At 39.0% G+C, this 26,037-nt stretch overlaps 2 protein-coding genes across 2 annotated transcripts in view; both read right to left on the bottom strand.

The window, feature by feature from the left end:
• The window catches only part of LOC118824130 (serine/threonine-protein kinase PAK 4), a 38,415-nt gene extending 30,743 nt beyond the window's left edge, over positions 1-7,672 (bottom strand). Inside the window, exon 1 of the mRNA XM_036594089.1 lies at positions 7,604-7,672. The gene's annotated coding sequence lies outside the window, so the exon portion shown is untranslated. The remainder of the gene's footprint in view (positions 1-7,603) is intronic.
• A 10,051-nt stretch (positions 7,673-17,723) lies between these two features.
• On the bottom strand, positions 17,724-25,806 carry bub1bb (BUB1 mitotic checkpoint serine/threonine kinase Bb). The gene is made up of 9 exons (XM_036593387.1): positions 25,678-25,806; positions 23,293-23,465; positions 23,050-23,109; positions 22,761-22,905; positions 21,559-21,755; positions 21,210-21,376; positions 20,539-20,720; positions 20,341-20,438; positions 17,724-19,390 (listed from the first exon to the last, which is right to left on the bottom strand). The coding sequence occupies exons 2-9, from the start codon at positions 23,427-23,429 to the stop codon at positions 19,093-19,095; spliced, it is 1,284 nt and encodes a 427-aa protein (XP_036449280.1). The 5' UTR covers positions 23,430-23,465; positions 25,678-25,806; the 3' UTR covers positions 17,724-19,092.
• Positions 25,807-26,037: the final 231 nt, after the last annotated feature.

Raw genomic sequence — 26,037 nt, 5'->3', positions numbered from 1 at the left:
TTGTGTCAAACACATGCTAGTTCATCAAGCCAGGAAACATTCACCAATTAGTATGAGAGTAATAATGCATTGTGTAATATTACAATGTGATATCGCAGTGCATTGAGGAGACGTGACAATACATTGCAGAGAATGGACATACTATTAATTATGCCATTATAGGTGCATTAATCAATTGTTTTTTTTTCTTTTCTTAGTACAAAGAACCTGTAAAATATATAGAGCAAGATAAAAAAATCTTGTTTTAGTCAGGTGTGGAGCAAAAAAGTTCTCGGTGTAAAAGTCAGGATGGAACAGCGTTCTGGCTCAGATTTCAAAAGTTTTTATAGGGAAACTGCATATATTTGTTTTACCCTGTTCTAAAGTGCATAAAGTAAAGTGTCTGAACATACCTCAAGTTCTACCTACAGCACATTCAGCCAATGGAAAGTCACACTGCTGCAGCAGGGTCCACCTACCCAGTCTCCATGGTAACAACTGTCAGTACACTGTGTGTTCAGAACATGAAGGCAGTCGAAAACTCCACAATCAGAAATAAAAGTGGTGTTTCGCTTTCTAATTTTCCTCAAACTGTGGTCACACTCATTTGAATATGTACTCTAATCAATGTAATAATATTACTTGATGAAGCATGTGTTTATTGCTGATAATTTCAGTCAGTTGGCTCAGTTTAAAACGTCCACGATTATTTAGCAGGTTAGTTAATGCAACTCGAATATAAAGTAATGACTGATACTCAGCTAGCTAGCCTGATAATATCATTCATTGCAAGCCAGATATGTAAACATAAACCTATCTAACATAAAATTAACTGGACACTGAACATTTTTGACAGTGTGAATCATATAATGAAAAGAGTAATTTCGTATTTCTGATGCGATAATAGTTGTTTTGACGATTTGCTTACCAGTCTCTGTCTTGTTGAAAAGCTTGTTTGGATTTCTGCATGCAGGGCCAGATTAAGGTCCGCTGGTGCCCCTGGCCATTGGATTTATGGTTCCCCATCTCCATGAAATCTGCATCTCACTATCACACACACCACCTTTTCATAGACAGCGAGACCTTGCAACAGCTTGCTATAGAGTCCTGTGTGAATGTGAATCTGGCCCTTCACGAAAAACTGAACTAACTTAGCTAAGGCCTTGTCAAAATCGTCCGAGTATGCTAACGAGAGAGTTGATGAAGATGAAGTAATGTAAAAACAATCACTAAAATCAGTGTTTTACACAAATATGCCAGTGTCTAACAGATTGAGCTGTAAAAGATTATTTACAGCTGTTTTTTTGACAGATACTGACAGGCCTGGTGTGTAGATTTGAAGTGAACTGAATGTTACAACAGGTTTTATCTTAACAAACAATTAAAATTATTTTTACTTTATTGTATTTATTTTATGGCAACCTTTGGTGCCCCTGGGCAGTCACCAAAGTCACCCATATGGTAGATCCAGTCATGCCTGCATGTCATGTCAGTAGTCGATGGCAGTTTCAAATAGAAAGGCCATTTTTAAGGTATGATACAATGTAAAAACCCTAACGATTTCCACCCCCGGTTTTAGCAATGGCATCCGCACAAGTGCATTATGTGCCTAAGAAACTCAGTTTGGAAAACTGCACTACAGATCTCCTGTCAGTCAGTTTAAGATGCTCCCCAATGCTACATAACAGTAAACAACCTGCACCACACCACAAGTACTGTGTGGAAGAAACCATGTTGTGCTGCCAAAAAGCTTAACAACAAGAAACGTGCTAACACAAGAATCAACACTGGAAACAATTTTCCAAGATAGAGAGAATTATTACATGTGATTTGGATGCCAAATTAGCTCTGTTTCTTCTGGACAGGTATGTAAATGCAATATGTATAAAGCAATTATTTATATGTAATTATATGAAAATTATTCACCAGCTAAAATGTATGATTGTGACAGACCTAAGCCTCAACATGCTCAATATCACAAATTTGCTCACATTTAAATATTTAACTAGAAATAATGCAGAATTTTCATTTTACTTGTCATAACTTCTCTTTGTTTTTCATTTTTTTTCAAAAGTGTTTATTTCCAGGTTTAAATGAAAAAAAAAATCCCAAATCTTTATTGTGAACTTTTTGAACCCACTGTATCTATGGAAAATCATGGAAAATCTATGTTCGAGTCATCACATAAACACAGAGAAAAAGGGCATAGGAGTGTATAATCAGATAATAAGAAAACTTTATAACTCCCTTTTTGTTTTGTTTTTCATTTCCTTTACACAACATTGTGATTATTTCATGATAAGTGGGCCAAGAGACTGCAAAATGATTTGGGATAAAGTCCATTTGCTATGATAAGATGTTAAGAACATTTTTTCCTTCTCCTATAAAGCTGCCAATTTGGAGATTAATGTTTAAGGTTAATGTTATGTCAAACAGTTACCACAACACACCCATTTCCAAGCTAGAATAGCTTTATCCCTTTTTATCTACCAGTAAATATTCCTCAAATACAGATCAGACAACAGATATCGGGCATGCCTAAAAAAAAATATTTCAGCTGACTTCATCTTTACACCCACGTAGTAAAAAAATGAGTCTGCGAGTCAGTGGATAAAGAAGTACTCTCTCAGTCCTTCACCACTTAGCTGGATATCCTCTGTGGTTTCCATCTGGCCCTTACGCAGTTCTTTCCTCTCGGTGGAAAAAGACATATCATCAGGATGTGCCCCATAAGACAGGCCAAACCGGCTCACAGGGTGTAATTTATTGATAGAATGAGCCTCCCACCCAAGATCTACTGTAGCATGCTTCCCTGCTAAAGGGCAGGATTCATTTGTTCATCTCTTGTCTTCAGTCTGCCTCCTCATGGGACAAAACAGCAAGACTTTTTCAACAACTGCCTCTTCAGTGCCCACTGAGTTCATGACTGACCTGTCATGAACTCGGCAGGCAATGAGAAAGCATGAAGCCAAAAAGCTAACCTTTCATTAGGTTTTATTAGCCTCAAGGAAGGGGTAAAAGCTACCATCCTTGCACTTATTTGAATCCTTGAATGCATACCTCGGGTCCTTAGCTGTAGTTTCCACTGGTGACAGTGGGATGCCCATCTACTTTTCAAAATCCAGTTTTCTAACCACCCACTTTCAAGTTTAGCCAGGCATTGTGGAGGAAACTGCTAACAGCATAGGTCCTGCTGCACAGATGATAGAACTTTGATGGGGGTTGCTAGCCCACTGTAGATGCGTTGTACATGCTTACCTTGCATTTAACTTACATCGAAATAAATATCTAAGAAATTCACTTTAATTTTGCCCTCACCCTGAACTTGGCCATGCTAACCCTGACCTTAACGTCATCTCAAAACCTAACACCAACCTGGTACTAACCCAAGCCAGACAGTTTCACTACATAGTTTCTTTATAATTTAAACATATCTAGAAAATCTATAGGAGGCTATCCAAATAAAGTGGAACCAAAAAAAAAACTTCTGAAGACAATAACTATTTCTGCGGTTATGCTAGAAGTAATTTGTTCTGAGAAGACTCATACTGTTTCTGGCTGAATACTATTGCAGTGGAGAAATTTGTTTTCAATATTCAAAACTATCAAGCAAAAAAAAAAGAAGAAAGTAGATGTAAGTAAACTAATAAGAGGATAAGCTACAGATAAATGTAGCCATACAGAATTTGTAGCCATACAGAATTTGATTTGAGTTTCATCCACAGTTGCTACAAACATATGTATAAATTCATAAGATAGCTTTCAGGTTTTTGTGCTTGCGGGGCAGAGGTGGGCTCTAACTCCATAGTGCACCCACCACCCACACAAGACGTCTGTGATCAAAACGATGCCTTGTGCTTGGGTTGCTAACAACCCAACGACCTCTAGACATCTATTTTTTCAAATAAGTGACAATATTACAACTAAATGTGTTACTCTTTCATAACTGCTGATAAAATAACCATTTTACACTATCATGGACGGGTGTAGATCAATTTTAGTTAGAAATGGTATGTATAAATGGTTAAAAATAGTTAGCATGTAAACATGAAAGCTTTTAAGGCTTAAATCTAAAACTGTAATCGTTCTTGGTAGCTGTTAGCCACCTTAATCTCTTAATGCATTCGTCTCTCTTAGGGACTTGTTTTACAGACACAGATTAAGCCTAGTTCTGGCCCAAAATGGATTTTCAATGAAGTAGGGCAATTGCATCCAAAGCGATGTTTAATGTGTATCTACCGGACAATTACGTGGCTGTGCAGGGACAACAAACAAATGAAGGAACCCTTTCTCCAGTGAAGGATGGCGGTTCCTGTTGTCTTTTGGCCGTTCCTGCTAAGCTAGGTCCAGTGCCATGGTGGAAGCAGTCACACTCTGCTGATGAAGTGCACCATGAAGCATGACCACAAACGCTCTGGGGGCCAGCGAGAGATCAGCACTGACAAAAACCTTAATGTGTGTGGAAGGCTTGAGTCATGCGCGCTCATGCCTAGCCCTCATCTGTAGGCCTCACCTCAACTTCTCATCCTTCACTGCCAGTCCTTTTTTCCCTGTCTATCGCTTCAAACTCTCCCCTGGCTCTCTCATGAAGAACGGGTCAGCGAAGAACCTGAGGAAACTCAGCCCCAGTGTTACTGGCTGTTAATTAAGGCCTTTCGGGACATGAAGGCCACGTTGGAGGGTTAAGAGGTTTAGCAGTATTCACTCAACCCTTCTTTCTAATGATAGATAAGTGTCTTGATTAGTCCTAACCCTTTGAAATCGAATCTGCAGTGAAGATGAGCGAGTCCGTCAACGTCACATGTTTACCATATTGGAGTCCAGCATGTGCTTTGGAACCAAAGACTGTGAAAGAAACATACAACTCTAGCACAAGAAGGCCAAGTCACCCATGTTAATACACTCAAGAAAAACAGAGTTAACTGCTAGTCCAGATGGCAGTAATCAAATCAGGTCAATCAAATTCAAGTCAGGATGGCCTACATTGCAACTCCTGGTGACATACTGAAAAGTAAACAGTAGTTATAAACGGCAAACATGCCTGACAGAATGATTTTTAATGATTTATTTAAGGATGTTTAGATCTTCTATCAGACCAAAAGCAAAACTATATCAGCCGCCTGATCACAGGCATCTAAAAATACATTCCTGCATTGTGATGTTCACAGCTTTGTTGGAACTTGCGACTTTGACAACCTGACAGGCGCACGCATATCTGAAGCTCTTTCTGAGACGTGGCCTAGTCCCACAAATATTCATTTCACACGTCTACTAAGCGCATCTCTCTAGGCACGTCCACCTTGTCCGTTTGATCAGACGGAATCTGTGCGCTCATGCTGACACTGGAGATGTGGGATGAAGCAACTATGTTTGTTTTTCTCTTTTCTAACAGTGACACAAGTTAGGAGGTACAGTTTTACTCTAATCCAGGAATACACTCTCAGAAAAAAGTGTACTTTTCAGGGTACAAATGCTGTCACTGGAGTGACACCCTTAAGGGTAAATCTTCAGTACCTTGTGTTAGGGAACATAATTGTATCATGTTCCGTTGAAGATATGTGTTTTTAAGTTGCATTGACTCATTGCATTCTGTTTTGATGTTATGTTGTTTGTACCTTGGGGAGCTAACATTTGCCTGGACAGAGCCCCTTTTTCTGACAGTGTAGGTTAACTTAAGCTCCTTGTTAAAACTTTCAGAACCTGATCAAGTCGTTATCAAGTGTCAATTCCAAAAAAGCTGAGACAGTAATGAAAACCTAATAAAAACAGAAAGCAGTCATTTGTAATTTTTTTCTTTGAAAATGCACTGCAAAAGTTTCAAAAGTTGAGACAGGAGTATGCTTACTACTGTGTTACATCACTTTTCATATTAACAAACCTTTAATAATCATTTTGAGACTAAAGACCCCAACAGATCCAGCTTAAATCAGCTGTGCATGCGTACATAAGGTAGTATATATTGCTGCAAAATGTGTATATATCTTTGAGTGTTAAAGGGGCCTTTGAAGATATGCAAGTTATGCATGACTTGAGCACTAATACACTCTTATCCCACAACAGAACCTGACTTTTGAACTTTACACTGGTAACAATCAGGGTGGTTTTCGTTTTTGGCTTGGAGAACACAATGTCCATTATTTTGAATTTGTGGATGCAGCAACTGACAGTCTTTATTGACTGTTCTCCCAAAATATTTCCGAGCCCATGAAGTAATGTCCACCACAGGAGCATGCCTGTTTTTAATGTGGTGCCATCTGAGGGATCAAAGGTCACAGTCATTCAGTTGTGGTTTTCAGCTCTGCCATTGACACACAGAGATTTCTCTATATATTTTGATCATTTTATGCCTGTAGAAGGTGAAATACTGAAAACCCATGCAATTATTGGTTAAGGAACGTTGTTTTTAAACTGCTGGAAATTTCATTGAACCGTCCTTGCTCATAAAGTATTAGGCCTTATCTGGACGCTCCTTTTACCCAAGAATGATTGCATCACCTTTTTAAAAAGTTTTGTGAACATTTCACAATGGTCCCAGTCTCAATTTCAGAATTAAGTTAAAAAAGTAAAACATTAAACATCTTGTCATTGTACTGTTTTCATTTAAATACAGGTCAAAGTGGATTTACTACCCCAACTTTTTTGGAATTGAAGTTTATATGTTCTTTAGTTGATATCAATGGAATGCTAACTACAATTACAGTGTAATCAAATCAGAAGCATTACTAAGTACAATCACTAAGTACAATTACCGATTGTGATGTTTCTGAACTGATTATCATGAGGCTTATTAACGGTGACTGATTTATGAGACTGAACTATGATTCTGAAATCATGAATTGGCGCACCCACTTTAGATTGGTTGTTTGGTTATACACTGCTGATACATTTGGTACTGCAGTGTTAGGAACACAGCACTTCTTACACCCTGTACTTCTTACACTGACTCAGCCAGACGTCGGGAACGTTTCTCAAGCATGTGTGCCTGCTGCTACCCTGACCAGATCCGTTCACCTGAGCGCTCCGCTCTGCCTACAGCCGATGACAAAAACGCAGCATGACAGCGACAACTGGCCCAGTTCTCGGGCAGCTTCCAGCCTCCCCCCACGGACCTACGGCTGCCATTTACCAGCTTACACGAGGAAGGCGGAGGAGAGGAGCATTTCAGTTTGATCTCCGAATGCAGGAGCCTCTCCATAGGGTGGCTGCTATCAGGCACCACAGAAGGAGAGAAAAGGAGGTGAGAGAGAGAGTGAATAAGAGGGAGAGAGGGGGAGACAGAGAGGGGGGAGGTGTGGTGGTGGTGGTGGGTGAGGGGAAGGTGAAAGCACTTCCACAGCCGCTGCGGTTCCCTCATTTAGCCCTTCTCTTTCCCTCCCTCTTTCATCACCACCTGAGCTTGGTGCATTCTGTTCTCTCTCGCCCTTTCTCTCCTCCTCTGCTCTCTCCCTCTCTATGCGATGAGCTATTATTCCTCTCCTCATCAATGAAGCTCAGCCTGTTTTCCCTTCTATCCTCTCTCTTCACCCCCTTGTCTGGAAAGCACAGAAGCCAAAAAGGGAAAGGGGAGCAGTGGGTGAATAAAGGGAGTCCAAATAGATAGAAAATTGCAGGCCTGCTTACTTACCTTGCTGTTGTGATGAGGGGTGATGCGATGAGCCTCTATGCGAGCGCGCACCCGCGTCCACACACTCACACACACACACACACACACAGACGCACACACACGCGCACGCAAGCACACACACACACGCTCACGCGCACGGTGAGGAGGAGGAGGAGAAGGGCCAGCTCTTAAGCAGCCTTGTAGCACAGGCTGCCGCTTGCCCGAGAAAGCCTGATGCGTCTCTCCCTCCAGGCCATCTCTGAGCCTCCTTTGTGAGAGACGATGCGTGCCCTCTCCAGCCGGCCATGGCGGGGAAAAAGAGGGAAGAAGCGTCCACGGCTGGAGGACACAGCCGCCTCACAGAGCTACCTCCGCGCTTTCCTTCCTCTGCCCTGTTCTCTCTCTCTCCCTTTCTCTCTCTCTCTCTCTCTCTTTCTCTCTCTCTCTCTCGCTCGCTCGGTGTCTCTCCACCCTCCCTCCTGTGGGCTGTCTCTGCTGAACCCCTTTCAGAAAGCGAAGCGAAGCCGTTACCTGGGAGACCGTTTAGCCACCTGAGGACAGCAGCTCCAGCTATGAGTTCAACAACGCTGTGCTAGTTTTAACCTTTCAACATTACACAAACTACTTTTACCCCATTTTTATTCGAGCTAAGTAGCTAACGCTAACGCCAAAATATCCGCCTCTCTACGGAACATTCAATGAGACAATCTGCTAGGCTTTTTTTTAAAGCTTAAATTAAATTAATTCAAAGTTCATCCCTGGCACATCATATGAAAAACATTACATTTTAATTATGAACATTTATTTTAATGTATATATATATTTTTAGGAATGTGGACCTGTTCGTGACAGTCATTGAAGTAAAAGTCACTTGAAAATAAAATCTTTGCCATGTTTCTGTTTCCACAGTATATCCTTTTAATATAAAAAGAAATAATTGAAAGAAAAATATAATAAACTAACTGTTAAATTGTACTTTTAACTTTTAAATTGTACCCTGTCACCTCAACTATTTTTAGCCATAAATAATAATGTAGCATCACATTAGTAGTGTGTCTGAAATTCTGGACTATTATGTAAGACGCTAGGGAACAGAATTTGTGATGGTAATAAAAGATTTCGGGCATTACTTTTATACATGTTTGCTCTTTACTTACAAACAAAACAGAGCTTTACGGGTATCAACCGTCTGCTAGGGTACATCGGTTGTACACTACTTATTGCGGTGCATTGTGGGATTGTTTGAGTGCACTGGTTCTTCTGCACTATATTTTTGGACATCACTACAAAAAGGTGGAACCCCAAAATAGTGCACTATATAGGGCACAGTTTTGGACACAGTTTAAGTGACATGATGAAGAGGAAGTGACATCATTTAACCCTTTCTGCATCCTTGACAGGATCCGTCAAGTATAACATGTTCACCCTGCCACACAAATTAGATGAAGAAAGCATTTATTTAAAATGAAAATATTTAAAGTATTCACAGAAGAGTCATATACTTTACAGATGAAAACCGATCTTGATAACAGGGTGTGGCAGCTGGTTTAGCCTAAAATTTGCCTAAAATATTCTACCCTTGCATTCTGCTCTGTCACAAGCTCACCATCCAAAATCAAATGCAGCATCACATAGCTTTCACTAAATGGTGTACAGTTATTAAAGGGATCTAGATTATACAACTGATGAGTACTTGTTAGCTATGCAAGACATCTTTGTTAAATTTGTGTTTTTTATGGTGTCAGAAACCCACAAAAGTCTATTTGAATTTACTGAGATCAATGCAGTTTGGAGTAATTATGTGATGATTAGTCATGCAGTTTGCAGAGTGTTAATTGGTAAAGTAAAAGCTTCCACTTTTTTGTTAGCCTTGTAGCTCCAGGGAAAACTAAAGAAGCAAACCTCAAACTCCAAACATATCTTGGGTGATTACAGCACTATGTAAGTTATTTTGTTGAAATTGAAAGAGTAATAATAATTTAAAGTTTTTCAGACCACACCTTCACATTAACATCAGATGCACCAGCTCAAAAAGGAGGTGAGCCTCAATGTTTAGGTCCCAAATGCAAAATCAACCTTATACTAACATCAGGTTGCTACTGGGGAATGTTTTCTGGAAAACAGATGGACGTCATTTGCGCTTAAACATCAAATAACAAGGTCTCCATGATGCCGTGCTAATGCAAACAAGCTGCCATAGATGCCTTAACAATGGATTTGTGAGCATTGCATAAACTTCATATCCAGGAGCTCATAAACATCAGGCTGCTGTTGAGGAATGAGCTACCATAGATGTCTAAACAATGCAACTGTTAGCATCGCATAAATGGCGATATGCCTGTGTCGTCTGGGATGAAGGTATGATGATAAAAGTGGATCATTCACCTACATTTTCTGACATTCAAGGCACATCCTCCACCAAATTTTAACTGAGTTCTCCTTCAATATCTTTTAACGTGCTCACAAACCTCACATTCATCCGTTCATGAAAGTCTGAAGCACAACCAGCATGCAATTACACGTTTCCCCCAGAGAGATCTCCAAATCCCCAAAACTTATGTAATGCAGCTTTATGTATTTTTGAGTTAAGAAGAAAAGTAGTGTAAGATTTATTGCCCATCTTGTGCTTTAATTTATCTATATTCTGTGGTAAAAGAATTCTTAATAAAATGTATCTGTACAGTGCAAAATTGGCAGCACTATTTAGAACATTAAGGAACTGAATTTATGATTAGAGTAAATGATTTCATACCCTGTACAACTGTACAACAGAAGTCACATTCTGTCACATACAACAATGAATTGTAGTCTCTGCCTGCTAGGGTTCATTTAGAAAACACTTAAATAACATGTAAATGTTTTTGGACAGAATTACAAAATAGCAGGGTCTCAAGAAGACACTACGTGAAGAATAGGGCAGCACAGTTTTGGACTTAGCTTACAGCTCCATGTAGAGATTGTTTAGTCTCCCTACTTGGTCTGAGAAACAGCAGGTAGGCGCAACTTGGAGGTGTCGTGCTACAGAGGCGATCAGCTCATACATAATCTATGCGATGATCAGGGTCATAGGAGGCAGTGGAGGCTGCTGTTACGTGCACTTCTGTCAGCATGAAGAGGCATTACAGAATTCACAGTGGACCCTGTTCATATAATAGCTATCAGAGGTAGGGTGGCTGCTACATTCCGCATAAATGTGTTCCAAATGAATAATTAAGACTGACACAGTGCTGGGCTGTCGTAGCTTCCTTGGAAGAGTATAAGTAAAGCAGTTCCACATGATCTGATCTTTTAGAACAGGTTAATCATAAAAGAGCCCGTTTAATCAGTAGCTCCAGTCACAGAGGGGAGGGGATTGCCATTTGCATCTTAACAACTCCATTCTCTCCACTGAAGAGCACAGCATATGTGAACACCCACCACCCTTCCCCACTGAACCACACTAGCATCCCCAAATCCCTTCATCATCTAATTGTCAGCACTGTATGGTGACCCTCTGCAGGACACAGGACATCTACAGGACCGTCTGCTGATCACCATCCATTATTTAACTCTGTGGTTGCAAAAAGTTACTAGTACATGTTTGTTGTCGAGACAAAACCTTATGTTTATTGTCCTTCTTCACTTTTTACATAATTTCTCCTGTAAAATTACTTTTTTGGAGAAATTTTGTTCTGACAGCGACGATATGTCACTTCAGATTATTACATTTGCATGTCAGTATGCTGGAAGTCCAAGCAGTAATGCTGAGTAAACCATGACTTGGCAACAAATGACTTACTGTGTGCATTAACTGCAGTTTCACTGCTGGTCATTGAGCCTATTGTTATCCTGGATTGGGCTCTGAATACTGAAGCTAGAGATGAAGACAAGACCCTTAAAATAGACTGCGGGCAATTACACATCCAAAGAATGGAACAACACTGGGCTTTTTAGCTGTCTTGGCGCTCATTAATATGAATGGCCATCTTCTCTCTTCCACTGAAATGCCAAATGTTTTACTTTGTGATACAGTTCATTATGCATTTAAAAAGGAGTTAGAAAAGAAAGAAAGAGGCCAAAGAGATGAGGCAGCAGTGAATAATTTATTTTGAAATAAAAAAATTAATTGCTGTGAAAAATAAAGCTATAGATTGAATGGATACGGTATGTACATGACTCATCAAATGTATTTGGCAAAATATGAGAAACTGCTGAAATGTGATGATTTTTTCCATGTCCTGTCATCCCCGTTGTGTCACTGTTGTGCACTCTTATGAATGTATTACTATTGTCTTTTTAACAGGGGTGCAAATTTAGTCAACACACCAGGTGGCTAAAGCTTACATACAGCAATTCAAGTATAAAACTATGTAAATAAAATAAAGTACACCTACATACACTTACTAAAATGAATCCCATGTTTTATATGTCAATATTAAAACATAAAACAAATATGATGATAATTAAGAAGATAAAGGAAGGATGTAAGATAACAAACAATCATAGTACATTAAAGAAAAGTACATTAAAAACAATGGCAGGAGTGCTTCTTCTTAATATTTTAATTAAAAAAATTTTAATAGCTAGCCTATATAATAATTGATTTTTGACCCTCAAAAAAGTGGAGGTGACTTTTTACTATACACATTTCACAATCTCTCAACATTAGATTTTTCTATCAAAATTAAACAGCCAGTTTTTGTTACTTATGTATGTAAATCTCTTTCCTGCCTGCTGCCCTCATTCAAAAAGCAATCCTTCCTGAAACACTCCTTATAACTTCACCATGAACAGACGAGGCTAAACTGTTGTAGGCTCAGTATGTAAATGTTTTGGTTTTCGTGACATCACAAAAACAGTGAATGCGAAACGAGACGTTTTTGCAGCTTAGCTTCCATCAATGGACTGTATTGACTAGGGGAGTAAATAATATGTTTTAAGTACGTTTTAGTATGTGTAAGTTTAAACACATACTTTACATACTATATCAGATTCTTTTATTTTAAAAAGTTGTATTTTCCATGATGTGAGCCTTTTAACATATACGCCAAAACAATAATATACAACAACAATAACAATAACACTGCAAAAAAAAGCAACCAAAATGATAAATGACACTGTATTAGTTTGTTTTTTGGTTGGTTTGTTACAGTACAGCCTGACATAGCCTGGTTTCAGCTGGAGAAGGCCCTTGCTCTTGACTTCCTGACATGCTGAAGAGCAGATGATGACTTTCTCAGCAGACCTGATGACATGTTGTAATTTGCCAGGAGCTGGGAGAGTTTTTTTTCAGCTGCTGCAGAATGTACATGGTCTGCTTCCCTTCTGTGCATTGCCATCTCGCTGTATATAATTAGACCCATGAGAGCTGTAACCTCAGTAAGTTTAGTATCCTGACCATAGGGTCACCGAAGGCAAAGTCCCTGGTGTGGGCTACATAAGGAAAAAGCACACAGACATGTGAGGCACCTGTGCTGATGGCAAGGCAATCAGAGAGGAAAGCCCTGCTGCATATGCTGCAGGAATCTGTACATCTATGGACCTCTATATTCAAAATATTCCAGTGTTTTCATTACACTAATGTGCATCATTCTGCAATTTTGTCTTGAGAAAAGTGTGCTGGCCATGTATGCCATGACGACATGTGAAGGGTTCAGTGGGTGGTTTTAGGGGAAAGATGTGAGTGACTATACAGTCTCCACTTCAGCCATTTGGATTTCCTCAGATTTCCTTTATGAACTTAATACAATTTCAGTGTTTAACTGAATGGACTGAAAGAAATATCTAAATGCAAAAAATGAAAATGCAAAATAACTTTAAAGGGCCAATGTCATGGAAAATTTCCTCACTTTTTTGTGCTAAGTTTTGATGTAGTATGTAATCATTGTTACAGTTTCAAAATGTACCATTCACTCTCCAGTCCATAAAGTCCACATATGGACACCAAGCTGCAAATCTGCTTGTTTTGAATTCATTGTTTCTGTGATGTCACACATAGCCAGTGCATTTGCATGTATCTACCTATTCAGGCCACAGCATTTTAGCTCCTCCCACTCTCACTGAAATTAAAAAAGTGTTTCAGCCTAGAGTGTTAATAGAGGGCAGCCAATCAGAACAGAGTTCATTTACACATATCAGTCTTATAGAAAATACAGACAGCCTATTTAATTCTGAGGGATAAAGAGAGGCTGGTATATAAAACCACACAAACACAAGCTGATGGAGCTCACAGAAAATTATTAAGTAAAACAAAAATGATCAATATAGCTAAGATGACATACAATGCTAGGACCACATAAAAGGTGCAAACATCATACATAAAACTAGGCAAAGAAAGTAATGTCAACATTAAAACACAAAAGTAAACAATATTATCAACAGGAAATATACATAAATGAATAAACACATAAAAGGTGATGAAGTTAGCTGTTAGGCTATCTACTTCACTAAGCGCTGCTGCCTACTAATAATGCTGTATGACTGTTATGTGTACTATGACTGCCTACTGTGTACTTTTTTGACAGCCATCCTGTTTCCCCACAAAATGATCTTTTGAATAGTAGCAGGAACGTACAGAAAACTGCCAGTAGAATGAGACACTTTTGAGCAACCACAGAAGAGCACAAGGCCACCACGCCCAATGTCAAGTGTCGGCTAGAGGGATATAAATCCTCCCAGCAGTGGACTTTGGAGCAGTCAAACTGTGTTCTCTGGAGTGACGGAGCTCCATTCAATACATTTAGGATGAGTTGGAGTGGTGTTTGTGATCCGGAGCTAATCATCTAACATCAGTATCTGACCTCACTAATGCTGTTGTAGCTGAATGCAATCAAATCCTCACATCAATCTAGTGTAATGCCTTTCCAGAAGAGTAGAGGCTGTTATTGCAGTAAAACAGGGACAAGCTCCCTATTAATACCCTTGATTTCAGAAGAAACATTGGATGAACAGGTGTCTACAAACTTCTGTATGTATAGTGTATATTGTAATATATACTGCAGTTGCAATCTGGAACAATATAATCACAAAATGGTCATTTGATCAGATTGTGCAGCCCATCTCCTAATTAGCCCCTTAGAGTTCAAGTAAACTTTTGCATGGAAAATGAAACAAGGAACTATGTAAACAGCAATTGAAAAAAAAAAAGAAATGAAATAGTAAATTCAGCTCGACCAGGCTAGACCTTTTCAGCACAAAGAACAGGGTGTTGAATGAGTTCTGGGTGGCACGTACTACAAGATATCCAATATTTAATTTAAAAAAGATAAGGACAGAGTGCACAAAGCTCAGTTTAGCAACTATCTGTAACTGACCCCTATGGACATGTTTAGAAACACATATTTAAAATGTCTGTTGGACATGAAAGAAACACAAATGAAATGAGAAATGGTCTGCAGCCAAGCTGAGTGCTACAGTAGCTTATTAAGCACACAGAACAGGTCAACGACTCGCTCTGAGCAGGAAAGCTATGGATTTTCTGTCTGGGGATATATTTATCTGGATCAGTTAGTAGTAGCTTCTATGGAATGAAAAATGATCTTCACCTTTGCAAGTGCTATGTTAGTATAACAACACCATTCCAAATTGCAAGAAACCGTTCATTAGTAACCAGATAAATGGGGTCCTTCTGTCAAATGGAAAAGCATGTCTGAGCAGCAGACAGTGGCTTATGCAAAAGATTTACACAAACTAAATGACTTTTAAAGGACCATAACAATTTTCATAATGTCCATCACCATATGGTGGGATTTGAAGTGTCAGCAGAAGCAGGCAGGCTACTTACAATTCAGATGATGTAACCTGCAGTAATATGCTACTGATATGCAACTTACAAGTAGAGCAAAACACATTTTCAGAAAAAAAGGACAAACTGGCCTGCAATCTGTTAGACAGTCCGAGTCCACTTACCATGTAGGTGCACTATGTAGTTCTACAATTACAAGGCAGGTATTTTTTGGGTTATGGATAATTCTTAGCGTTGCAGTAACACTAATGTGGTGTGTGGTGGTGTGTTAGTATGTGTTGTGCTGGTACAAGTGGATCAGGCATAGTTTTTAAACACTGTCTACTCACTGTCCACTCTGGTAGACACTCCTACCTTGTTGGTCCACCTTGTAGATGTAAAGTCAGAGATGACAGCTCATCTGTTGCTGCACGGTTTGTGTGGTCAGCCTCTAGTCCTTCCCCAGTAGTTACAGGATGCTGCCCACAGGACTCTGTTCGCTGGATGTTTTTGGCTGGTGGACTATTCTCAGTCCAGCATTGACACTGAGATGTTTAAAAATTCCAGCAGCACTGCTGCATCTGATCGACTCGTACCAGCGCAACACACACTAATACGCCACCACCACATCAGTGTCACTGCAGTACTGAGAATGATCCACCACCCACATAATACCTGCTCTCTCTCAGATGGACTACAGTCTGTAATTGTAGAACTACAAAGTGCAGCTTTATGGTAAGTGGAGCAGATAAAATGGACAATGATTGTAGGAATAATGTTCCTAATAAAGTGCTCAGTGAGTGTATGTAAATGTCAGTAAGTATGAAAGATTTCATACTTCATAGCTTTTCCTCAGGAAGACTGTTTGAGAGTTTAGTAGCATACTTACTAATCAGTAAGTATTAAGCGTTTTGCTTAACAAAACTTTTGTAAAGGAAACTTCCATTTTTCTTCATGATTTCTCTAAAAAGGGAGATTCCATAGATTTTTTAAAATAAAAAAATTAGATTACGATCACTCATTCTTGTTTGGTGTAAAATGCTTCACTCCAGAGAACTGTATTGGAGACTGGAACTAAGGGGTCTAGGCCAACCCCTGAAAAACAACCCCATAGCATTATCCCTCCTCCACCAAACTTTGCAGACAGGCAGGTAATGTTTTCCTGGCATTCGCCAAACCCAGACTCACCCATCAGACTGCCAGATAGAGAAGTGTGATTTGTCACTCCACAGCATACATTTTCAGTGCTCCAGAGTCCAGTGGCAACATGCTTTACATCACTCCATCTGACGCTTGCATTATTCTTGGTGATGTAAAGCTTGCATGCAGCTGCTCAGCCATGGAAACCCATGCCATAAGGCTCCCATGTTAATGCCAGAGGAGTCAGCAAAGCATTGGTGACTTTTATGCACTATGCGTCTCACATTTCCAGTTTTCAATAATGCCACTCATAGTTGATTGTGGAATATAGAGGGAAGAAATTTCACGAACTGACTTGTTGCAACAGCAGCATCCTATTACAGAACCACACTCGAATTCAGTGAGCTCTTTGGAATGACCCATTCTTTCACAAATGTTTGCAAAGGCAGATTGCATGGCTAGGCGTTTGGTTTTATACACCTGTGGCAATGGGACCGAATGAAATATCTCAAGAGGTCTGTCCTAATGCTTTTGTCCAAATTATATATTTATATATATTTTTTTTAAATTTGTCTTTGATGGTTACTTTAAAAATTTTTACATTTAAAAAAACCAATACAATTCCCTAAGTTTATATTTTCATTCTATCCAAAGACTTGATAAAAAAAATAGAACGTATGCAATTTGAAAACTCACACAGGATTGCTGCATGCTCGTTCAAATGGTGTTGGCAGTGTTTCTATGTTCTACATTCTCACTTCCCTCCCTCTCATGCAAAAGAAACCAAAGCAGAAACTGCTGCAGCCAGAATGCTAGCTATCAAGCTATTAGCTAAATGATCATTTTAAAACTATTTAAAGTAACCCATTTGATGTCATTCATGCACTTCAGCTTTCTTTTGAAGCTTTCAAATTTTACAAAGCAGCACTTCAGCTGAATCGCTCTGGGAAAATCCATGGAATTTTCCTTTAATTTACCTTTCAGTCCCTCTTTGGCTACACATTCCCCTGCTATGCCCTCTACCTGACCATTACATGACAGACCTTGAACTTTTCCTTTCTGAGTTCTGTAACAAAGGATTGAGTACAGCTGAGAAACAAAGGTAAACCAACTTGTTTGAGCAGATGATGTGCAAAGGAGAGCAGTGAACACCATCTTGGCCTGACTGGTTTGTATTTGAAACACTCTCCTTGCCCAAAAGAAAGGGCTGAGCCTCTCATCATGTTCATCTGCTAACAGTCAACAAAACACCATTTAAAAAACACTGCTTTTGTTTATTACAAACAAAATACTGGTTCTTGCAATGGGTGACCATCCTGTAAGAGGTACAGGGTAAAGGGAAAAACGTTAGCATCTCTACACCATCTCTGAAAATAGTCATTACAACAGTACAAAAGAAACAAAGTTTAAAAAAAAATACAACAAAAGTGACAATTTTTCTGACAGCTGCACACAAGACAGTGTGATAAACAATGAAACAATATTTACAAAAGCACAGATACAGGTTGAACCATAGAAATACAATATCAGAAGTCATTACTTATCAGCCAGCAGTATTTTATACAGGGAAACAGAGGGGAATTCCACCCATTTTTCAAAATTTCTGCACAATTCAATCATTGCAATGTTAAAGTAATTCAAAGCGTTCTATTGTAAAATGCTGCATTCTAGGTAAACTTGAGTCAGAATTGTCCACAATGGTGGTGATAGGAATCAGACGTCTGAAGCTAACTCGCAGAAAGCTGTTACAAGAAATGGCTTTAAATACGTATGAAAAAAATCTGCTGAGTGAGACATTATTTTACAGCAGTTTTATGATACACCAGTATATGCAGAGTTGAAAAGTACATTCAGGAGAGAGAGAGAGGAGAAAGAAAAAATTCCTCAAGAAAATATCCCACACATTAAGGTTCGCTAGTCAGTTAGATAGTAAATAAAATGTCTATATCTGCCCTGTAGACATGGTGACCCATTTCCCCTCACTCCCATTGTAAGGAGCTGTAAAGTTTCTCTACAGTGAACCATTTTACATCAAACCACTCAAACCACTCAACTTTGAAAATTGGTGAATTTCCCCTTTAAAGGAGTAGCTTCAATTACCATGGGAAATAACTGCAGCATGTTTTCTGAACTTGGTAAAAGAACAGAAAACCTGGTGGCTTGGTGTTCTGAGTTAACAGGCTTTCTGTTTAGAAAAAGATTAGGTTGAAAAGTATTCCCTTTAATATTGCTGACATCTGACTACGGTTACAGCTACAGTTTGTAGTGTCTGAACAACCATTGCTGCTACAGTAACAAGCAAACAATAACATTAAAGTTAGTAACAGCACAGCCTTTGCCAGATTTGGACTCAAAACTGACTGCATTTCTTTGGATACAACCACAGGACAAACATATGATGACTTTAGAGGCTCATTTAAGGTATTCAAAGCCTAGGTCCTTTTTTGCAGTGATCTGCCACGCTGATCTGCATATTTTAGCATTCTTCCTGCTCAAACACGTCCACTTCAACTCAGGACAGCCTTGTTAATGAGCTGATTGAATTAATAAGGTGTGTTGGAGCAGAGATAACATTAAAATGAGCAGAAAAGTAGCATCCAGGACAAAAATTGAGAACCACTGCTCTAAAACACTGCTTTCCTTTCAGCTTTTTCACTTGTCAGTCATTTTAACTGGACTGTGACTGCTCTTGGCTGTTTCTGCCACTGCTGCCTGCTTCCAGTCTCTGGCTGCATTTCTGGCGATATCGCTCAGCACGCAGCTCTTCGAAAGAGAACTCTGTGGCACCGCTGAAGAGAAGCTCCTTGCAGTACATGCACTTCTCTCCACTTTTGCCCTCGTCCTCCTGTTGCAGTTGCATATGGTGCTGCCTCTCCTGCAACCTCTTCAGTGGAGTCTGCTCCTCCCGCCGCGGCTTCCTTGCAGACAGCACAGTGTTCACTGCTGGGTTGATCTTACATGGAGTTCTGAGGGATGAAATGACAACTGAAATTCACTAGTGTTATATTAAAACCTTCACATTTAAAATTTCTGCATAGTTCAATCGCTGAGATGTAAACAAAGCCATTCAGAGAGGTTTGATGCAAAATGGATCATTGTAGAGAACCTTACAAACTTATTTCTTTACAGTAGTGGTGATAGGAATAAGGGGTTATAATGCCTATAATGCAAATATAGCCATTTTATTTACCATCAAAAACCACCAGTGAACCTGCATGTGTTTTTATGTAATCCTGATGAAGGTAAAATAGTAAAAAATCTTCGAAGAAATAATAAAACACAACATTTCTGTGGGGACTACTATGCCTCGACACCTAGTATATGCCTCCCTGCCATGAATGGATTTAAAAAGGTTTTAAGCCAACATCTTCTCAATAACTGTCTGTGAGGGAGCTTTCAGAGACATTCAGACATCAGGTTTCTATTCCCACCAATGATTCTAACTCAGTACGTTCTCTAGAACAGAGCACTTCACATCAAACCACTCTGGATGACTTTACATCTTAATCATGTAATTATGCACAAATTTAGAAAAATCTGTGGAATTCTGCTTCAAAGTTAGGAATGTTTTACATCTCCTGTAATGCTGGAGATACAAGGTTGTGTTAAAGGAGCGGCAATCAAAAGGGACCATCACCAACAAATGTGAATGAAGGCAATGTATGTAATTCATAAGCAAGAATTAATGCCATGTGCTCTTAAAGGGAATTTTTATTACACTGAATATTAGCCTGTTTTAACATGTCCACTAAACATACCCTCAAGAGCTGCAGTGCCCTATAAAGTGATGGAGGAGATAAACCAGAGATAAATCATTCAGTGATTATCATGCACATTAAAAGCCAAAGGCTCAAAGCCTAACTGGCATGTGTTAGTGTGATGAGGCTAGAAGATAGCTGTATCTCAGAACACTCACACTGCAGGAGGCTGATCACTCTCCTCCACAAAGGGCTGGAAACTTGGCTTTGGTGGTGGAACCACTACAGTATGACCAAATCTGGACTTCTGGGGCAACTGGTAAGTGGAGGGGAAAACAAATTACTATATTTAAAACTCATTGTTTTCTACAAATCTTGTTTTAAATAAATGAAATACATAAAATAACATCTTGTACCTTAGCATTGGTCCATTTATCAGGCCTCTGTTCATTCTCCTTGGCCTTAGCAGAAGGTGGAGCCATCCAACTTTCTACTTTCGGTTCCTGAGGATCAAAATGTTCCTTATTTTCATCATATATCATGAGCCGACTGTTCTTTATTGGTCCTACAGGTTGTGTGCACTGCAGACCCCGTGCATCTGTGCAAAAACAAAGCAATTTGCCATTAGCATCACATTTGCTTAAAGCAACTGCTCTTCTTTCACCTTCAAAAAAACTCATTTGCAATAAAGAGGTAAGTTCATAAACCAATCTGCTGAAGTGGGGTTTAGAAACATCATTCTAAAAGAAACCGTTACTGAACATCATGAAATCCTGGTGCACTCTAAACCAAAAATACATGGACAATTGCTGTGAAATTATTAAGTTAACTGAATTTAACAACTATGCAAAAATGGGTCACATCCAAATATTGATTTATTTGTTACAAATATGCTGCTTACCAGGCCAAGGATAAAAGGTCCATATTTACAAAATTTGGCAGACACCTTCTTTTAGGATGCCACCTCTGTTATAAGTCTAGGCCATTATAAAATCTGTGCCTATCACTTGTGCTCTATGTGCTAAAAGGTCTATACTGATGTGCTTAGACCCCAGTGATTACCACCAAGCAAAGTGTTTGTACTCACAGCCAATGGAGCCGGCCACCCTATTGATAGGAGCAACTGCTTTTTTCTTTCCCTTGGCTTTAAGCTCCACCAGGGAAATCCTCTGAGGCTCTGGAGGTTCATCATCCACTTTCTCCTTATCAACTACTGCTGCCATCATCTGCCTGCATACACGTGCCTGCAAAGCCCTGGGAACAGATTTTATAGCACTGAATTGCCACTAGTTTTAGTTGAGACAAGTTTATGAGGTCTCCAAATCATAGATTAGAAGGGTTTTTAACACTAGACCCCTAAAAATCATAAGATCTTATTTAAAAAAAAAAATCCATCAAATCTCCTAACAAAAATAAAAGTCATGAAGACTCCATACTTGTGAAACTGCTGGAGCTTATCTAGAGGTTCAGCTCCACACTTTAAACCATCTTGAAATATGCTGTCAGCCATCCGCGAGTTTCCCCTGTTCTCGTATTCTTCAGACCATGCGATGTAGAAAGATGCCTGCATTGTCCCTATTCCTTGAGCTTGCATGTAGCGGTAGACATCTAGAGGTTCAGAGCAGCCTTCTGCCTGTAAATTAAAAAGAACTCCATCTTTAGTTTTGCACTAGATCCATAAGGCTAATGCAAAAGAATTTCACATGCCTAAAAAAAGTTTTTGGGTGACATTACCATTACTTGTTAGCTACATTAGCTTTATAGCTATATACAGTTGCTTTAATTAGGGGTTTTAACTCACTACCTGCAAAGATTCCACCGCTCTGCTTAGACAAAACAGGCATTTTCCATTGAATCATTCAGCGCAAAATACATCTGATACACTCATCATGCCCAACTACTGCTTTTTACATAAAATATATTTTTGATTGAACAAAATGAAAAACACAATAACATTAATATTTTCTCAGTTATACAGATGTAAATACAGATGTATTTGCAAAATAGCGACCATTTTAAATGCATGACTGCACAGATGCTTACTGTAATACAGCTTCAAGTATTTGGTGAGTGTAGGCTTTATACAGGTTTTAGTCTGTATCTAGACTAAATACAAAAGTTTTCAGTTATTATTTTACAGCCTATGCTGTCTAAAGTTCAAAGCACTTTATTTTTTATAATATTAATATTCATTAAATTTAAGTTGTAAGTACAGATGTATTCTTGTAAATTCACACTACAAACATCAAATTTATGGTAAATGAATACTGGCTCCAAATACTGGTCATCGGTATCCTTAATTACTAATAATTGGTATCAGCCCTTAAACTATATCAGTCGACCTCTACCTTGAACACTCCTGGTCAAATGACATGCTCTGTGCTAAGTGAAAATAAGTCATCCTCTACAGAAACACACACATGGCATATTTTGAACTTCATAATTTTGAGAGAAGAAAACATACTATACAGAAATGAGACATAACCTTTCAACAGGCCACATTTAAAACAACAAATAAACAGTAATTGTGCATTAAATGTATAGATGTGCAATGTGTATTCTCTGTAGAGAATGCGTGAATTGATGAGCAGCACCCAAGGTTTTGCATACAACTGTATAAATACACACACACACTTACAAATCTGATCCAAAGATCAACATAACGGGCATCATTGTGATATTTCTTTTCTTCTGTGAACTTCATGACTGCTCTTTCCAGAAGAATATTCAAGCTGCTTTCCTTTCCTCCCTGTGGGAAGTTCTGCTCTGTCCATTTGATGTATCTGCAGAACAAAATGTGTCTTTTGTGAGAAGGGGAAACAGCAAAATGAAGAGAGGAAAAACAAACAAACCTACAAAACACTATGCCCAAGATTCACAGCTCCGAGTACAATGTGACTGACAACTGTTAACGTGTTTAATCTCACCTGTCCCAGACATCAAGAGGGTCATCTCCATCATACATGCGCAGCTCTGTCTCATATGCTCTGTGAATGCACACAAAACATAAATCAAATATGGTTGGTACCAAATGTTCATGTTTTAGACGTTGCTTGTAAGCTAAGGTCCACATCAATTCAAGTGCAATGGGCTGCTGAAGTACAATAAATCATTCAGAATGCATTACAGTGGACTAGACTTTGCATAGAGAATGTATAAAGCTCACTAACTGTTTCTGTTGGTTGAGAGCAGCGTTGGAGCCCTCTTGCTGCTGGAGCGCTTGGTGCAGGGCTGAGATGGCTCGGCCGCGTCTCAGCGGCTGGATGTTCTCTTTGCACAGCTCCCACTCTGCCTCGCATTCTGCCATTGTCAGTTGACGGCAGCAAGCTGCTCTACCAGTGGCCTGCCAGTAAAGAGACGTATTGACCACTTATCTGACTTAAACAAAACTTTGACAAGACCAGCTCAACTAGCCAGACTAGCACTGGTTTGTACAAGGTGGCTATGTGAAAAACAGACAGAGAATTCAGAGATAATCAGTTAACAGTCCAATACAGGCCACTCTGAGCTTTCCTGAATGCATGCATACATACTGAACCCATAGAGTTTGCAGCAATAAAAGTCAGAATAATTAAGCTGCGGTCTCAGCTTCATTATGTCACATTACGCTTTGAAAAGTAGGGCATTTTTGCAGCACTACAGGCCGATCTAAAATCCTAAACTGAGGCTTCCAAAATCCTTTCCAAATATAAACTCAGCAGGAGTTCTGCTTTACTGTCAGATGTGGTCGTTTGAAACTGATATTAAATCAAATAAATAAATAAATAAATAAATAATTAAATAAATAAATAACCCACCCCAAAATAAACTATTGTGTTTTACAAAGCTCTATTTTAATCATTTGAACTTTAAACTATATTTACATATCACATATTCTATCATCGTTAGCATTGTAACTCATGGCTAGTGTATTAGCTTGGGACTCACACTGTCTGTCCATTTTGCCATATTAAGGCCCTAATTAGTGTACTTAGAATGGCACAAGGTATTATTGTACTTAAATACTGAACACTCCGTTATATTGAAAAATAAATATTTTCAGGCAGCCCTTTATTAGTTGTATTGAAAAATGCACTGAATCAAGACACCACCATATCATATCAAACAGAACTACACATTGTGAATCGTTACACCCCCTAGTAGTCAGATCCTATGAGTAGGTTTTTGCATGGGAGATATTTACATGCATAGATCTACTCATCAGTTAAATAAGGATAAGAAGATTTTAGAGTCTAAAGTCTCTGCCTCACCATGTAGCTGCTATCAGTGCTGCACCATATAGACAAAATACTAGTGTGTTCACATTGCTACACACTTAAAAATATGCTTCATCAAGGTTTCTTCTATTAAAGGCATGAGGTCTATACAGAACAATTTCATGCTTAAATGATTCTTTGCATGGTGAAATGATTCTTCTGATCGATAAGAGAATATCTTGTATATTGTTCTATATAGAACTTTATTTTTTTGAAGTTCTATATAGCACCAACAGGGTTCATCTAATGTTACAAGCTTGACATCATAACAATGGCAGAACCATTTTGGTACAATACAGAACAATTCTCAAAATCTTCTATACAAAACCATATAACCTACAACACATTCTCCATCAGTCTGACCAACGATTTCACCATGCAAAGAACCATTTAACGTTAAGCACAAAGCCATTTAAACAGAACCACTGCCTTTACCAAAGAACTCTTGAAGAACCATCTTTTGAATTTGTATTGCAATTGTAATGTACATGGGAAAATGTCATTTTGATGAAAAATTGTTTACATTTGCTGGATCATGTGTACATACAACCATACAGTCAGGGGTACATAAAACTAACTAGCTCATCTGGATTACCTGCGATTGGTTAGGATGATTCTTACATACACAAATATAGCAATTTGTTAGAGGCCCATTTGCATATTCCAGCCTTCCGATATCAGTAACATTCTAAAGGACGATATTGCGATATGACAACAAACGACAGATATAACCTACTGTGCAGCCTTGGCTTCTACACAAAAAAGACTTAGTTAACCTTATTAGTTAGGCAGCAACGCTTTCAGACCTCTCCTTCATCTGTCCTCACTTCAACACAAATCTAACGTTAACCAGATAAACATCAACACAACTCATAATTTTAATAGGAGTTTCAAATAACCACAGAACAGTAACTTAATGCATCGGTCTCCATCAATGAGTTTGCTACCGGAGATCATTTTGGAAGTGATGGAACACGTTGGCGAGCTCCAACGTGGTGAGTTAACTTGCGTAGTTTAGTTTGAACACAATAACGTTACAAATGTGTGTATATAATACAACTTGTCAGATGGTACACACGACCGTACGTACAACGAATTCACATACAACTTATAGCTAAGGTGCGAGTAACGTTAGCCAAAATTATGTCACGCAATCTAAATCCATGTAACCAGCTGGCAGGACTGTGGATAAAAACATGGCAGCTGAATGCAGCCGCCGTTAACTAAAGGGACAAATACAGCAAAACTCGTCCGCCTGCCCACAAATTTTTAAAGTTAAAGTCAACTTATCGAACTTACTTCGTTTATTTCTAACGAGGTGGACAGGTTCCTCTTCTCTCAGGTACGCCTGAACAGAGTAAATCAGATGTAAATATCCAGACCTGCTTTTCTGTTGTATCGGTTTTGCAGAATTCGCGTCCGTTTGGCTTTGAGCTCAAACCATTTGAACGAAAACCGGGAGGAGACAGAGAGCACGCTGATTAGTGATTGGCTTAGATTCTGCTCACGTGACCCAAACGCTGCGCGTCAGAGGTGGACTGCTACAAAAAGATTATGCTGCAACAAAACAATTATTGATTTTGTAGATTGCTTTATTGTATTTGTATGAATTTGCAATTTATTCATTTTATCGTAATCTCAATATTTTAGATAGCAATC

This window comes from Colossoma macropomum, unplaced genomic scaffold, assembly GCF_904425465.1.
Source record: "Colossoma macropomum unplaced genomic scaffold, Colossoma_macropomum, whole genome shotgun sequence".
In the NCBI taxonomy this organism is placed as follows: Eukaryota; Metazoa; Chordata; class Actinopteri; order Characiformes; family Serrasalmidae; genus Colossoma; species Colossoma macropomum.
The sequence above is the reverse complement of the archived record's forward strand: the minus strand, read 5'-3'. Positions and strand labels throughout refer to the sequence as shown.